Source organism: Rhinoraja longicauda, chromosome 21 (genome assembly GCF_053455715.1).
Source record: "Rhinoraja longicauda isolate Sanriku21f chromosome 21, sRhiLon1.1, whole genome shotgun sequence".
NCBI classification, from domain to species: Eukaryota; Metazoa; Chordata; class Chondrichthyes; order Rajiformes; family Arhynchobatidae; genus Rhinoraja; species Rhinoraja longicauda.
This window is the reverse complement of record NC_135973.1, coordinates 22,616,708-22,634,649: the sequence shown is the minus strand read 5'-3', so window position 1 is coordinate 22,634,649 and position 17,942 is coordinate 22,616,708. Positions and strand designations below refer to the sequence as shown.

The 17,942-nt window shown below is 38.1% G+C and overlaps 1 protein-coding gene across 1 annotated transcript in view; it reads left to right on the top strand.

Moving 5' to 3' along the window:
* prkar1b (protein kinase, cAMP-dependent, regulatory, type I, beta) overlaps positions 1–17,733 on the top strand; it is a 100,339-nt gene extending 82,606 nt beyond the window's left edge. Inside the window, exons 10-11 of the mRNA XM_078418093.1 lie at positions 13,839–13,920; positions 16,471–17,733. Of these exons, the coding sequence (XP_078274219.1) occupies positions 13,839–13,920; positions 16,471–16,643 (255 nt within the window). The 3' untranslated portion in view covers positions 16,644–17,733. The remainder of the gene's footprint in view (positions 1–13,838; positions 13,921–16,470) is intronic.
* The last annotated feature ends 209 nt before the right edge of the window (positions 17,734–17,942 follow it).

Here is a 17,942-nt window from a genome sequence, read left to right as displayed (position 1 = left end):
TGGGATGATGATTCCGACTTGTGTAAAATGTAACTTGCTCTAAGGGTTCATGGAACGTAATCCTTGCGTAAGTCGGGGAGTGCCTGGCAATAGTTTTTTAATTATACATCCCACTCCACCTGTAATTCATTGACAATTAACACTTTGTTTTGGTAATTTACCTGGGTGTAATATTGTTGGCTTCTGGTATGTACACATGCTCTTGATCAGAACTAAGAACCACATCGAGTGCCACATGCAACAACAGCCATTCAAAATACCCTCATATAGGCTGCATGATTGATTTACTACTTTAATTCTGTGCAACGATAGATACCACCACTCCGCTTTAAATTGTCAGAATGTAAAAATGCATATGCTTCCAGTGAGGCCCTTTTGGTACATTCCACCTATACCTACCGGTCTGGAATGAATAGCAACCAAAATTTGACCACATAGATTAAATATGCCATTACCTTAAGCATACATTCCTATTGATGCAAATCCCTTCAGGAATGCACCTTGATTAATTATTAATTTAGTTGATAATGTTGCTTGGAAAAAAGATGTATTCACCAAGGTAATACATTTTTATGATTCTATTTAACTGATTTGTGCATCAAGGTTATTTCACATCTTATCTGCAAAAACTATTGTTACAAAAAGCTTTGTACTTGCTCTAGATTATAAACTAATAAGAATGCTGTCTTAAACACCATTCTTTTATATTTGTAACCATAAGCACATTGCTATTATATTGCTTCAGTATCAACAAACCTTGCACTTTATAACCTATAAAATACTTTTAAAAATCTTTCAGTAAGTTTAATCTTTATCGTTGATAAAGATGAAAGCTTCTTAAATAAACAAAATTAACTGCCTGTATTCCTTTGATACCTAGTTTGTATTAATGGAAATATCATATGCAAACTGTAATTTTAAAATATCTCCCTACATATTCTGATAAACAGTTCCATTCATTTTTCTACCATACTCACAGTTGGCTTAACTTGATTCTATATCAGGTTTTAATGAAGAAGCTTTCTCGTTTTACCTTATCCATGATTTCAGCAATTTATGTAATAAACAGACCTAATTGGTACAGAATGTCTTGTAGTCTTTGTCCTACTACATGATAATTTTACTGTTGACTTGTTAGGTATTGCCTTGGAGTTGAGAATGACATGCTACCACTCAAGTTCTTTGTTTTCTGAGGAGGGATGATCCAAAAACAAGATCAGATGGATCAGGAGATGCTTGATGGGGTTGTGTGGATGGATGATATAGCAGATGGGGTACTCTTTCCACCATTTACGTTAGATTTGTCTCCTAAACAAAGCTCTGCAGGTTCTCAGTACCAGGCAGAGTGGAACACCGGTAGAGTTGCTGCCAGCGACAGAGACCCTGGTTCGATCCTAACTATGGGTACTGGCTGTAGGGACTTTGTACATTCTCTCTGTGACTGTGTGGGTTTTCTCCAGGTGCTCTGGTTTCCTCTCACACTCTAAAGATATGTGCATTTGTAGGTTAATTGGCTCTGTAAATTGTCCCTAGTGTGTAGGATAGTGCAGGTGTACGGGGTGATTGTTGTCGGCGCGGACCCGGTGGGCCGATAAGCCTGTTTCCACGCTGTCTCTCCAAATCTAAAGTCTAAAGACAGGCTAAATGCCATTTCATTTGGAATTCAATTCAATGAATTGATAATCATGATAACCATTATGGCCCAGTACTCCCCACCATTCAGTGGAGAAGTTACATATCTTCAAAGAATCTTTGAGAAAGGTTCATTCCTTCATGCTTAATAAATAACTCATGAATGAGTCGACAGTGACTTGTGGCTCAGCGTTTGAATGTGTACATAAGTAAGTGATGTCTATACACCGCAGCTCGATGACTGAGATTGCATGGCCTCGGTTATGTAATGGAGGTAATATAAATTGAAATGTTTCCCATTTGTTGAGCTAAAGTGTTGCATTGTGGCGAGAAAGGCAAGTGTTGGGACTTTGCCACCGTCTTGTTGAACATCAGTCTGCATTGAGATTGGATCTGCAGGCAACTTCGTTAAAATCACAAACTCCATGCCATCAAGGAGCAGACAGGAAGAGGATACATTTCTGAAATCAGACAATTTTGAGTAGGATATATTTATTTTCAGTTGACAGGAGAAGTTTTCTGAGGTGGGTGATGATGTTGGAGTGGTATCTGTAGGCTCCATCTCCAATGGAACAGATTTTTTTTGAGTGGTAGATGTTGCTTCCTGCCTTTCTCTCAGAGTTGTCACACAATGAAAATCATGTCCATTGTGCGCTTGGCCATAATCATTCAACGAATATAATTGGGGGGAAATATGTCCCAGACCATTTTTGTTCCTGAAATGAGTGGTGCAGCGGAGATCTTGCAGCAAACAGGAGGAGAATGGAAGTATGTGGTGCATCAGAGGTTCTAACTTGGCTTTATAATAATTCAGGTGAAGGAATTGGAAAGTCATGATGAAATATACCTTGCATATGCTCTCTTTGGTATCTGATTGGTTTTGGGAAAGGGTTAATAAAGGGGTATTGGATCACTCCTTGCAGGTACAAGGCGCTTATTGCATGTCTCACACTGAGTTAGTTGGACAAATTCCTTGAAATTTCATTAAATCACCTCTGTGTTTCAAATGCCAGTTTTTGAGACATTCAGTGCATTCATAAAGTATTCAGACCCCTTCACTTTCTCCACATTTTGCTACGTTACAGCCTTATTTTAAAATGGATTAATTCATTTTTTTAATCATCAATCTACACACAATACCCCATAATAAAAAGGCGAAAACAGGTGTTTAGAAATTTTTGCTAAGTAATTAAAAAGAAATAACTGAAATATCACATTTACATAAGTATTCAGACCCTTTGCTATGACACTCAAAATTGAGCTTATGTTCATCCTGTTTCCATTGATTATCCTTGAGATGTTTCTACAACTTGATTGAAGTCCACCAGTGGTAAATTAAATTGATTGGACATGATTTGGAAAGGCCCACACTTGCCTATACAAGGTCCCACAGTTGACAGTGCACTTCAGAGCAAAAACCAAGCCATGAAGACGAAGGAATTGTCCGTGGACCTCCGAGACAGGATTGTGTCGAGACACAGATCTGGGGAAGGGTATAAAACAATTTCTGCAGCATTGCAGGTCCCGAAGAGTACAGTGGCCGCCGTCATTCTTAAATGGAAGAACTTTGGAACCACCAGGACTCTTCATAGAGCTGGCTGCCCGGCAAACTGAGCAATTGAAACACCTGTTTTCGTTTTTTTATTATGGGGTATTGAGTGTAGATTGATGATAAACACAAAAGAATTTAATCCATTTTAAAACAAGGCTGTAACATTGCAAAATGTGGAAAAAGTAAAGGGGTCTGAATACTTTCTGAATGTACTGTAACCTGCAAGATTTGACCTTCATGGCCTGTTTCATATACATTAAGCAATTGAAATACCAATATTTTCCTCCTTATTTAATTTTGACTTTTAGTTAAATTACTAACCATTTTCCAAATGGGTGATTATTTTTTTTGGAAGCCAATGTGACTTTTCAAGTAACAATGTTTGGCCTCTAGTGTATTAGATGAATTCAATCACTAGCTTATTGTTTGCTACAGATGGCTCACAACATTAAAATTTTAGTTTTGACCTCTTCAAGTCTGACGCAATATTAACCTTTCACTGATTTATTTTTTAAATATAGGTTTGGCATTTTCTGGGTAGTTGGCTGTGTAAGCTTTCCCCAAAAATCATTTGAATCATTCTTGAACAAAGATGTTTTCATTTATAATCTTTTACAACAGACATTTTGAGCACTTTACAATCTTAGGCATCTGTCACTGGTATAATATGAGTGAAGTTTTTTAAAGCCTTTGACTATTAGTGATATTTTCAGAAAGATAAATGCTACTAAAATACCCAGACACAGCTACTTTATAATTATCATTACTTTATAATCACCTTCTCAGCTGATCGAATAATTCGTTGCAGCCTCCGGATGTTTTCCTCTGGAAAGCGACTCCGGACTGTCAAAGCAGCCACAGCCAGACATAAAAACAGCTTTTTTCCACGAATAGCAGCTCTACTCAAGTCTCTTTTTGCTCTGGGTTATTTCACTCGCACGTTTAAACCGTAATGTTGTAATCTTAATGTTTTATGCTTTATTCTTAATTGTTACTGTATGTTTATGTTGTTACTTGTGAGTGGAGCACCAAGACACATTCCTTGTACGTGTACATACTTGGCCAATAAACTTATTCATTTGTTCATAAGGACACTGCATATTCTGTCCACGTGTTTGCCACCTCTACATGCTCATTCAAAGCCACTGGACTTATGAGATGGATTATAATGTGGGATAAGTGTAGTTCTATGAAGAACAAACTGAAAAGAGAGAAGTATCAGCGGCAGCTAATCTGTAACTAACTAGCTGCGTCACACGGTTGGGAGGAGGGGTGTAGTTGGACTAATGCCAATGGTTACAGCAGCAGAGTGGGTCAAAATGGGTAGGTGAGAACTGCCGCCACAAATGCCTAGAGCAGGAGGAGGTTGGTATAGTTGACTATTATAGCAAGTTTGTAATCATTATGCATCATTATTAAAGATAGACACAAAGTGTTGGAGTAACTCACCGGGTCAGGTCAGGCAGCATCTCTGGAGAAAATGGTTAGGTGACATTTTGGGTGCTGCCTGACACGCTGAGTTACTCCAGCACCTTGTGTCAATGTTTGGTATGAACCAGCATCTGCAGTTCATTTTTATTACATAATACATCATTAGTCAGCTCTTGGAGTAAGCTATAGATGCGCAATCTAGGAGCTGACTAAAGTGCATTTGCCTCTAACATGTTAATAGATACTTTAGTTGATTGTGCCTTTGCTCAAATGTCAGGAATTGTTCTAATGCAACATTATTAAAAATGCACTTAAAGTACAGTTTTAAATTAAGAAAATGAAACACTGCTTTTTCTGTTTTTATATTTCTATCATTCTTGATATTCCTAATTTGTCTATCATCTCTATTTTTCAACATTAGTTAAACATTAACTCTAAAATATCTTACCAATTTTTTTATTGCTCTACAATACTCAAACTTTCAAAGATTATTTTTTTCCTTTGCAGCAAGCCACTCTAAACGATTTGATCTGCAGTTAACTGAAATGCCAAAATGTGACTGGTTGGCCAAGTGTGGTATGTAGGACCTACCAAGATCTGCCAAATAAATATTCTTGCTAGTCGTCTTTGAAATCCAGGCAATTAAACTTGTCTGCAGCTGAGAAGGATGTATTTAAGTTATTAAATGCAACATTTGTGGTTTTCATTGTAAGATATATTTGTTATAAGTGAAAAAAAGCAATATAACATTCATTATATTCTGCAGTGTTTGGTACAAGCCCAATGGTGATTTTAGTTTGTGGCTTCTGATTGTACATTATTTGGTTAACTGCTAAACCAAGACCAAAGTTCTGAAAGCAATTAATATAATCTGACACCTGAATCAAATGTTATTGTAAACCAAGCTGAATTAATTCTACCTTTATTCTTAGTGGTATTCATTATTTTGACCGTATAATCTTTTAAACCAGTCACTAGTTTTGAAGCTAGTTGTCAAAAAATAAATGTGAAGTATCTGCCCAAGGCAAGGTATATATGCAAGCATACCGGTCTGTGCTTGTTTAAGACCTCATTGGAAGGTACAACGTCTTCAATAGAGTAATTGGTGTGGAAGCATTTGCACTTTCATAGAACTTTTTAATCACAATTTCAAAAAAAAAGGAAGGAGGATGATAAAGTAATTAGCGATTAGATTGGGAAATATCTTCCTGGAAACTAAATAAGTATTGATTGCAAAATATTCCATATTTTAACTTTGACTATGTAATAAGATATTAAGTAGTTGGGCCTTCTCACTGACAAAGTGATATTTAAGCATTTTAATTTCTGGATTGAGCCCACAGTAGATTTTTGTTTGTTATCCTGGATGACTGCTGCTGTTAGTTTTTATTAACCCTTTGCCTTCTCACAAAATATAGTCAGCAAGATGATGCTTTGTTTTAATAGCATTGAATAGAAACCTACAATATCGGCCCAAATAAGGTGTAAAACTAGGCAGGACAACTTAGTTAAGTGAACTTCAAAAGATTCTGCCATTCTCCACATTGCATCAATTTAGCAAAATTCAGAGGCAACCTTACAGAATTTTTTTTAATGTAGTTTTCAGATTCTGAAAGACTGACCCATCTAGATACACAGGGAATGTTTTGATTTTAGCTTGCAATTGAAAAACAAGTTGGCAGTCCATCAAACTTGCCACTTTCAGGCTTGCCTGTTGTCGTGCTTCAAGTTTCAAAGGTGGGAGCAACTCAGGGCACCAAGGATTGGGGTGAGAAATGCAGCATCTCCTCAGGTAGGCTGAGCTGTGGTGAGCATTAAAAGCCAGGAGGTCTTTCCCAGCACTACCAGCAAGTCCCAACATTTTAGTGAGACAGTCACGCTCCCCAAAAAAATGTTCCAGGCAGAATGGTTGGTATGGATCAGGAAAAGAGATCTGGAAATTGCCCGTCCTGGTCCTCTGCCTCCTATCATTGAGCAATGAAAATTTTAATAAAACAGCTGAAATTCTCTAAAACAAGAAAAAAAAACTGGAGACTCTCAGTAGATCAGGCTGCATCCATGGAAAGAGAAATATAGTTAGCATTTGCGTTTCAAGACTATGTCAGAAGTTACAATGGTTGCGATTTAGCTTATGGCTGCATTTTCGATAGAAAACTATCATATATACAGTGCCCTCCATAATGTGTGGGACAAAGACCCATTGTCTATTTATTTGCCTCTGTCCTCCACAATTTGAGATTTGTAATTAAAAAATCACGTGGTTAAAGTGCACATTGTCAGATTTTATTAAAGGGTATTTTTATACATTTTGGTTTCACCATGTAGAAATTACAGCAGTGTTTACACATAGTCCCTTCATTTCAGGGCACCATAATATTTGGGACACATGGCTTCACAGTCGTTTGTAATTGCTCAGGTGTTTAATTGCCTCCTTAATACAGGTATAAGAAAGCTCTCAGCACCTAGTCTATCCTCCAGTCTTTCCATCACCTTTGGAAACTTTTATTGCTGTTTATCAACATGACCAAAGTTGTGCCAATGAAAGTCAGAGAAGCCATTATGAGACTGAGAAACAAGAATAAAACTTTTAGAGATATCAGCCAAACCTTAGGCTCACCAAAATCAAATGTTTGGAACATCATTAAGAAGAAAGAGATACAGATGAGCTTACTAATAGCAAAGGGACTGGCAGGCCAAGGAAGACCTCCACAACTGATGACAGAAGAATTTTCTCAATAATAAAGAAAAATCCCCAAACACCTGTCCGACAGATCAGAAACACTCTTCAGGAGTCGGGTGTGGATTTGTCAATGACCACTGTCCGCAGAAGACTTCATGAACAGAAATACAGAGGCTACACTGCAAAATGCAAACCACTGGTTAGCCGCAAAAATAGAATGGCCAGATTACAGTTTGCCAAGAAGTACTGAAAAGAGCAACCACAGTTCTGGAAAAGTGTCTTGTGGACAGGTGAGATGAAGAACTTACATCAGAGTGATGGCAAGAGCAAAGTATGGAAGAGAGAAGGAACTGCCCAAGATCCAAAGCATGCCACCTCATCTGTGAAACACGGTGATGGGGGGTGTTATGTCCTGGGCATATATGGCTGCTGAAGGTGCTGGCTTGCTTATCTTCATTGATGATACAACTGCTGATGGTAGTAGCATAATGAATTCTGAAGTGTATAGACACATCTGTGTATAGACATATCTGCTCAAGTTCAAACAAATGCCTCAAAACTCATTGGCTGGCAGTTCATTCTACAGCAAGACAATGATTCCAAACATACTGCGAAAGCAACAAAGGAGTTTTTCAAAGCTAAAAAATGGTCAATTCTTGAGTGGCCAGGTCAACCACCCAATTGGATCTGAATCCAATTGAGCATGCCTTTTATATGCTGAGAAAACTGAAGGGGATTAGCCCCCCAAATAAGCACAAGCTAAAGATGGCTGCAATGCAGCTGACAGAGCACCACCAGAGAAGACACCCAGCAACTGGTGATGTCCATGAATCGCAGACTTCAAGCAGTCATTGCATGCAAAGGATGTGCAACAAAATACTAAACATGACTACTTTCATTTACATGACATTGCTGTGTCCCAAACATTATGGTGACCTTTAATGGGGGGACAATGTATAAATACTGCTGTAATTTCTACATGGTGAAACCAAAATGTATGAAAATACCCTTTAATAAAATTTGTCAATGTGCACTTTAACCACATGTGTTTTTTCTATGACAAATCTCAAATTGTGGAGTACAAAGGCAAATAAATAAATGATCGGTCTGTCCCAAACATTATGGAGGGCACTGTATGACTTGTCTAGAGAGCATTGCATTAGCTCAATGGTACAGGGGAAAAAATGGGATTTTTAAACTGCTTGCATTATATCAGGGGTGTCATACTACCGGCCAGTGGGCCGCATCTGGCCCGCAAAGGGGTCCAATCTGGCCCGCTGGATTATTTGGGGGGGAAAAAACTGCGTTGTCAATCGTCGTGTGGAGGGCGGACGGCATATATTGCAGCATGTCGGGGGTTGTAGTTCGAGGCACGCGTGAGTGGTAGCCGGGAGGAAAGTTGCGGACTACAGGTCCCGGCGGGCAACGCGACAGAAGCAAGGAGGCACAGTGCCAGGTGCAGTCCCATCCGGCTCGGCTACAAGAGCTGCGAGTCCGCGGCTGGAGCGGAGCGGGGTGTGGCAGAGCTACAGTTCTCCACAGGCAGTGTTTGAGTAGATGGAGGATCAAATGACAGGTTAAGTCCGATGGGACACTGCACACTGAAAGAAACTCGGCTTGGCACCAACAATATTCTTAAAGATTTTCTTTTGATTTCTGTTTGTCCAAAGCAGATATAAATACTTCCTATATTTGGTGTACATTGCATGCTACTTGGTATAATGATTCTTCCACTAAAACTGTTGTCATAACAAAGCAAGATTTAGAACCAGGAGCAGGCCACTCAGACCCTCCTGCTGCCATTCCAAAACAGCATGGATGAGCTTTTATCTCATCTTCCCTTTACTGAACTAACCCCATAAATCTTGATTTCATTAACATCTAAAACCAATCTGTTGATCTCTGCCTTAAATATAAACTGCCGGGGGAGCTCATTCACTGTTTGTTTTGTTAGGTCTACATGTGTGTTTGCTAATGTTCGATTTCAAATGGTTTATTAATGGAAAGGGTGTTGCTCCTGAAACAATCTTAGCCAAAATAGCATCGTTTTTTCTCTCATCACAACTTTCTTGTAGCCTATGACTGTAAGTTAATACCAATCATGACTGTAAGTAATACTTGCTAAGCAATCTTCTTCATAAGAAATGAAATTCGTAAAGTGAAACACTTTGTAGTTATAGCAGAGACTGAGACACATGAGAGCATGTTGAAAAAACGAAGGCAACGAAAGCAGTGGGAACACAACTGATCCAGCCCGCATGAAGTCGCATTTTGCCCATTCCAGTCTGTGACCTAAAATGAGTTTGACACCCCTGCGTTATATTAAGATAAACCCAAAAAGCTGGAGAAGGTTATCGACCCGAAACGTCACTCATTCCTTCTCCCCAGAGATGCTGCCTGTCCCGCTGAGTTACTCCAGCATTTTGTGTCTATCTTCGATTTAAACTAGCTTCTGCAGTTCTTTCCTATACATTATATTGAATGTTTTCAGTAGTTGAAATCGGTTTCAGCTCTCTATACCAAAATACTTTGTTCACTTCAAATAAGTTACATATCAGTATTTATTAGCCTCGATATCCATTCTCAAACTCAAACCCCAATGTATGCACATCTCAATTTTAATTTGAGTAGAGCTAGACATGCTTGGAAACTTTAAATCGGGTAAGCATTCTTATTTGGATTTGTTGCAGTTGGTATACATTACGCAATGGTATTATTTTGTAATGTAAAATACTTGTAGAAATCTATCAATTTCTGGTTTTGCTTTCACTACACCTGGAATTGCTTGCTATAGAAGACTGAAAATTTGTTGAATCATTGTAAAATTATGATTTTAAAAATCATTGATGCAGAGAGAAGGGGTCCTTGTACAGATTATCCTTCTTATTATCTTTACCTTTTATAATCGGAAGGATCTTCTTCTATTGTTCAATCTCCAATTCATTAAACATGAAAACTTTAGACTTTAGTGAGACAGTGCGGAAACAGGCCATTCGGCCCACCGAGTCCACGCCGACCAGCGATTACTCCATACACTAACACTATCCTACACTCTAGGGACAATCCACAATTTTTTGCCAGAGCCACTTAACGTACAAACCTGTATGTCACAGGAGTGTGGGAGGAAAACGTAGCAGCCAGAGAAAATACACAGTCACAGGGAGAACGTACAAGCTCCGTACAGATAACAGTCAGGATCAAACCTCTGGCGCTGTAAGGCAGCAAGTCTACTGCTGCAGCACCGTGCCGCCCCCTAAAATGAACTTATTGTTCCATTTAAATGGCATCCATCCTGAAGCAGTGTAGGTGAACATTTTCAGATTTTTCTGTGACTTTCTACGCACAAACGCTCGTTCATGTTCTTCATTTATCATTGTCGTGTTATCTTATTTGACAGTAATGTATTAAGCAATCAGATACTTTTGCATAAATTGCTGAACTGTTCTGCTGGTAAAGATGAAGGCAAATAAGAGCATTCTGTTCCATTAGATGTGACTCACTATTAAATGGTACTCTGTAGACAATCAAACTGACCTTTCAGAGTGACTTTCTGTGGGAAGAAACTTCTTGAGGGAAAAAATCAATGCCATTTGGACGTTTTAAGGATTAAATTAGATTAGTTTATTATTGTCAGCAGTTGGGATTTAAGCCTACTTCACATGATATGCAAGGACACAAATTGTCCAGATCAGCATATAACCTGCTACACTATTCCAAGTATAAAAGAGAGTTTTATATTTGTATATTCAAATGATGCAGGCATTAACTGTTAATGCCACCGCCTCCTCCACTCAACAGCTATTACTCAGAATAATTTTCATAATACAGTTGAAAAGCAACTTTGAAGCTTAGATGAAAGATTGAAGAGAATGGAATGATGTGCTCTATATTCTGGTGATGGCAAGGGAAATAATTTAGTTAAAAAGAAACGACTGCAAATGCTGTTAATCTGAAATCAAATCTGAAAATGCTGGAAGGACACAAACATGTCATTGTCTTTAAGAAAAAAAAGTATGTAAGAACTCTTTGTGGCATCTGTGAAGTGAAATATGAGTCAGCTCTAAAATAAGGTTGAATGAAGCGGGCTGGGAATAAGCATTCTTGGAAAAGATGTGATAATTGAAATAGTACGCAGGAAAAATATATTAAAAAAAATACTAATGAAAAATAAATTGAGACAATACTGGAAATGCACAGTTTAATAACTATGAGGAAAGAATGCATGTTTTTGTATGTGGAGTATTTGGAAACTGGAAGACAGTGTTCCAGAACTCTTCGACAGCAGGGCCTGCGTACAAACTGCTCATTTTGAAAATAGTTCCTGCATCCACCTGATGCAAAGTGGCAAAGCAGTCTGTGGTCCATGCATGACTTAGTGCCAAGGAAGCACCAGCGTTGGAATGAGCCCTGCCCAGGAAACAGAAATAAATTAATTAGCTGGCTCGAGCATGCTTGCCAGTTTAGTAAACTGTTTATCCTGTCAAAAACTAATATCTTTACAATTTAGAACATTTAAAAAAAACAATGAAAAATTGTATACATTTTTGAAGTTGGAAGCATGTTATACGGGGTTTTAAAGTAGAATTACCTGAATCGAGCCATCAACAGTTCCACTTGTTTGAATGACCAGTTCTGACCTGGCACTGGTTCAGTGGGGAGATTGCTGCAAGCTCACATTCAGCTGCTGGACTCTGGGTCCAACTTGGAGCATTGTCAGGAAATCACTGAGGAAGAGCAGCCAGCAGGTTATGGATCTTCACGTTTGCATGGGAATCCCCAACATGATGGTGCTCACTGAGCTGACTGCATTTCTTTACAAGTTACAACCCCCAGTAAGCTCAAATGTTGGCAAAAAGGCAGAACGCAGCAGAGGAACGGGGGCAGAAAAATGCAATAAGCAGCAGAAATGGCATTGCTATCCGTCCGTGCCACAGTAATAGTTAATGTATTTAATATCTAACAAAAACTATAACGGCAAAAGTTAGTGGATGTTTATTATTCCTGTGGGTAAAGCCCTTCATATTCTATTTGATATGTTCATCTGACTCTGATTCTAAACTTCAAAACTTGTGATTGATTGTTTTTTAACTACATGTAGGAATTGTTGATGCTATTTAGTGCATCAGTTTAAAAAGTGCTGTTATTTTATTTATTTATTTTAATGTTGTCATCATCATCATCATCATATATCTACAGCCGGAAACAGGCCTTTTCGGCCCTCCAAGTCCGTGCCGCCCAGTGATCCCCGTACATTAACACTATCCTACACCCACTAGGGACAATTTTTACATTTACCCAGCCAATTAACCTACATACCTGTACGTCTTTGGAGTGTGGGAGGAAACCGAAGATCTCGGAGAAAACCCACGCTGGTCACGGGGAGAACGTACAAACTCCTTACAGTGCAGCACCCGTAGTCAGGATCGAACCTGAGTCTCCGGCGCTGCATTCGCTGTAAAGCAGCAACTCTACCGCTGCGCTACCGTGCCGTACCGTTATCTAGGTTTCATCTGTGCTTTTATCCACTGTAATATTACAAGTGCCTAACCAATAAGGAATCTATGAAAGCTAGATAAGTGATTGCCATTTGGTTGGTAAAATACATCTCTTGATGCTCCTGAACACATCATCAATTATGTAACCTGGGGTCATTGGGTGTTTCGGGTCTTTCAACATCAGACACCCTCGTCCGGGCGACCCAGCAGTGGTTGATCAGACCACGACTTGTGTTCAGGTGGCCAGAAACTGTGTTGGACAAGGTGGTTATGTTCTAAAGAAGTAGAAGCGCAGTGCTAGAAAGAGGAAAGATTTAAAAGAGACAGGCACATTACATCCTGGTACAATCTCATAAGTGCAATGATAAGCTGGATGCATTTGAATCTAGCAGTTTTACTTGTTATTATCTGTAAGTATTAATGTCAAATTTTAGATTGGAAAAGTTTCATCCATTTAATCGGAAAGGCATACATCCTAAATAAGTACTGTTTTTTTAATATTCTGAACCATCACTTTTGTTGAATTAATACTAATATTAGTAAAAGCTCTTCTCTTTACTACGTTATGTGAAGATAGTTCACATTGCACACAATGGGTGTAACGTATTCAACATTATCAATAATTGTCATTTATATGGTGCTTTTAATATCATCTAAAGCACTTCAAACACAATTTGACACTGCCGCAAAAGACAATCACAATTATATGAAATGACTATTTAATAACATAATAAAACATTTTGTGAAGGACATTTATTTTGACTTGCGTATTAATATTTTATGATATTTGTGTGAAAATTAAGATCTAGGCCAAATAAATATGATTTACCATAGATGGTACAGGATAATATTAACATTTTACTAATATTTTTCTATTGAAAACATACCCATAAGTTGGAATAGATAAATCAAGTGAGTGGATGGTATTCACTATGAATTTAAAGACCCAGCACGGAATCTTATTCTAGTTGTTTGCTCCTATCCCTTGATTGTTTTTAAAAAATGTGTTTTGAGTTTTCATGTACAATTCATCAATTTTATTCACTAGGGCACAGCTTCAGTGCTACAGCGCAGATCTGATAATGAGGAATATGTGGAGGTTGGGAGACTAGGGCCTTCAGACTATTTTGGTAAGTGTCTACTTAAGGTTTGTTTCCAAATGAAAATTAAAGGGTTAGTTGTTTTCATAAAATGTTACATTATTTAACGACATTACATAAATTAACTAGGATTTTGATGTGATGAATATTTGTGCTTCCCTCATGGCTCTTGATATTATTTCTCAATTTATAAGAAATACAGAATCGGTCATCAACTGGTTAACAATAAGCATTTTACATAGCTCTGAAACAACTCAATAAAAAGATCTCTCTAAAAAGAGCGAATAATTTCTAATGTAATTAACGAAAAAAGTGATAATCGAATACATTGAATACTTTCATTGGCATTTAATGTGGATTTGTTTGCTTGTTCCTCTTGGAATAACCTGTATAGTTTCCAGTGGTGGTTATTGTGGGCTTTGAAAATTTGTAAATATGCAAATGGACTGTGGCTCAGAAAGGCTCCACTCCAATCAAGTATACAACATCATTCACTAAAACTTAATTACATTTTGTAAATTGTCACAATGCAATGTGTGGAATTCCTTACCTGTCATCTGTAAGCTATTAGACATTCATATGAAGGCGAAAGCAGACACTGTTAAACAACAAACACAACAAAACAATTTTTGACATTCTTGTAAAATATGCAAAATAATGTAAAGTAATCACATTTTGTCTTTGCCATTGGTTAATTCTCAGGTATGTATGTGCACTAGTACCTTTGTAATTAAATGTTTCTGCATTGTTAGATGCTAATGATTTGGAGCAAAAAAACAAACTGGTGAAGGAACTCAGCAGGTCAGCTGGTGTCTATAGTGGGGGAAGGAATCGTTGCCATTTTGGCACATCGAAATGTCAAAAATTCCTCCCCCCCCCCCCCCCCCCCCCACAGATGCTGCTAAACCCACTGAGTTCCTCCACCAGTTTGTTTTTTCTTTTTCCCCCAGCGTCCAGCATCTACAGACTCTTGTGTCTCCAATGATTAGAAGCTCGGGGTAGAAATTGGATTTTGTTACATCTCTTTTATGAACATGAAATTGGCCAGTTTCAGGGACTGATACAGACTTGGGGAATAGAGACAGCACCCATAGTCAGGATCAAACCCAGATCTCTGGCACTGTAAGGCAGCAACTCTACCGCTGTGACGCTATGCCACCCCTATTTAGTAGCTAATTAACCAACATTTTTGGGATATGGGAGGACATCGGAGCATCTAAGCAAAGCCCACATGATCACAGGGAGAATGTGCAAACTCCGTACAGACCCTGAATCCCTCAGTTCAAGTCCACAAGTACAGTTGATTTCACTCCAATGGGCTCCAGGAGCTTTAGTGCGTAAATGCATCCTTTGCATTCCACGGCCTTTTATGTACCCTGTGAATAAATATCTAAAAATCTGCAATGCCCACAGAAAGTCCTCGGTCAAATTTAGCACTCATGGTTTCCATTAAGTTCAAACGCAGGACATATTAAAATGTGCTGACTATCCAGACAATGCTTTTAGGCTAAAGAGATGCAGCTTCCACTTGAATCTGTGCAAGGTTATTCTTAAAGGATGTTCATAGCAAAACAGATTTGTTCAGATAGAAACTGAGATCAAATAGGTTTGGATCATCTTGGATGTCTAAATCACCACAGATTCCACCATGAGGCACTAAATAACAATCAGGAGCATTATCCCTGTCTAATGGCACTGGCCTCTCTCCTTACAGAGGGTATTCTAACATTCCCTATTTTTAAAGCTGCATTAAGGCTAACTGACTTGGCACAGATCAGAGGAAGGAAGCCTGGCCTTTTTATTTATATGGTCAACATAAATTGCTTTTTAAATCCCTTTCAACATTGGTAATTTTCTCTCCTCTGCTTCCCAGTTCAAATTCCTTGGGTGAATTTTTTGTCAGCTTTTAAGCTGAAGATATTAAGTAAAAGAATATGTAAAGGCGACAGGCACTCTAACTCAATTTTAACATATGCTCAGCCTTTAAATGGTCTTCCCAAGTTGTCTATATTTCTATGAGTCAATTCAATCCTAGTTTGTTACGCTGAATCAAGAAATTATAGGTCTCCATTATTTGTACTTAGTGTCGTCATACGAAATTCAATAACTCCCTCGAACACTTGCAGGCTATGTTTGGTAATACTTGTCACAAGAATACAATCTAACAATTTAGACATGGAAACGGGCTCTCCGGCCCACCAAGTCCACGCCGACCATTAATCACCCACTCACACTAGTTCTATGTTATCCCACTTTTACATCCACGTTCTATCCACTATGAACAATTTACAGACCCAATATAGGTTAATAAGTGAGTTTGGTATCTCGACTGAGCATGCGCAAGTCATACGTCGCAGGGGCAAAACATTCTCGCCGGCTGATCTGCTGCGTGTAAACACACCTTTGTTTTATCCGTATTTTCCAGTTTTTATTTCAAGGTCCTGAACTAATCAAGTATCTATTCTTTGTGCAAGGTATTCTTCATAAACTGAAAGAGCTTGTATAACTTATAATGCGTTGTGTAATGTGTGAACATTAATATGATGTCATGTTCATTCTAACCACCTCGTTGGTACTTAGGTGAAATTGCCCTCTTGTTGAATCGGCCGCGAGCAGCAACTGTAGTTGCACGTGGACCGCTGAAGTGTGTCAAGTTGGATCGTCCACGCTTTGAACGGGTTCTGGGTCCATGCTCTGAAATCCTCAAACGAAATATTCAACGATATAATAGTTTCATTTCTCTAACTGTTTGAGGACTCTTGTACGCAATTGCTGCCCTTGTGTTATCTCGTGCACTTGAACTTGATTTGTGTAGCATAGCTTTATGCAAATAAGTTGCATATTAACATGTTTTATGTCAGTAACATTAGAAATAAACTTAACTACTTTTGAAAGGCCATTAGAAGCAGGGTGACCACGAAGTAGAGATCTCTGTGAACGAAAGCTCACATTTGTTGCACTTGTAAGTGATATTTAATAATGGGTTAAAGTTTATTGCTTAATTTGCTGCAATAGGACAGAACATCATCTAAATAAACTTGTAGGTGGCCAAGTACATTGCTAGTTAATGCAACTTGTTTCTCTGTTTATAGCTGTTTCAAAAGATGTTGCATGTCAATTGCATACATCAAATGACTTGAAGCTCTGAATCTAAGAGCTAAATGGGTGATAATGTTTTATTCTTGACCATACAGCTGACTTTGATCATAAATGTAAAGATTGAGAATGTTATGTTTCGTGGCCAATTTTAATTATTGCATTTATTTGGAAAAACATTGAGAAACTGTGATATGGTTGCACGCTTCAAGAGTTACATTAATGGAACATTCTTCAAATTTGTGAGTTTTCCTTATTTCATGTGCATATTCAAGCTTGGGGTCAAGTCTTGTTTATTATTTAAACATGCATCCTCCTTTCAAGCTGCTTCTGCCAGAATCCGCGATCTTGTCAGTGATGACTTGCAAGGTGTGGCAGGCATTTTTTATTTGTGTGCACTGAAGTATAATCATTAATGTCTGAAGTGGGGGGTCCTCAATCAGCTCTGCTTTCCAGTGCAGTCTCGGTGATCTTGCAGCTGTTTCTGAGGCCTTGAGAAACAGGTTCCAGCATCTTAAAGTCTTTGTGTTTTAAAAAAATGTCTAAAACAAACTTCACAATGAAGGTTTATGATATTTTGTGTACTCTTTTACACTTTTATTTATATATTTTTTTTAATTAGCTATTTTTATTTTATGAAGCATTGGTCTGATCTTAAGAACTTATTTAATTGTGGTCTATTTCACACAAGTAGTAAGCAGATTCCCAGAATATTGCTTTTGTTCCTCAGCTGCATATTTCAGTCATTAGGGAGCATGTAATTCAGTTAAAAAAGTTACTATTCTCTCAATAATGGTAATATTTTTCTATAATTTTATGTAATGCCTTTGCTTTCTCGTCAATAAAGCATCACAAACATGTGTTGTTGTGTCTCTATTTTTCTTTGTTTAAAAATAAGCACTGTTGCAATTAACTGATTAAGTCATTTCAAGCTCTTCTGAAACCACGTTTGACAC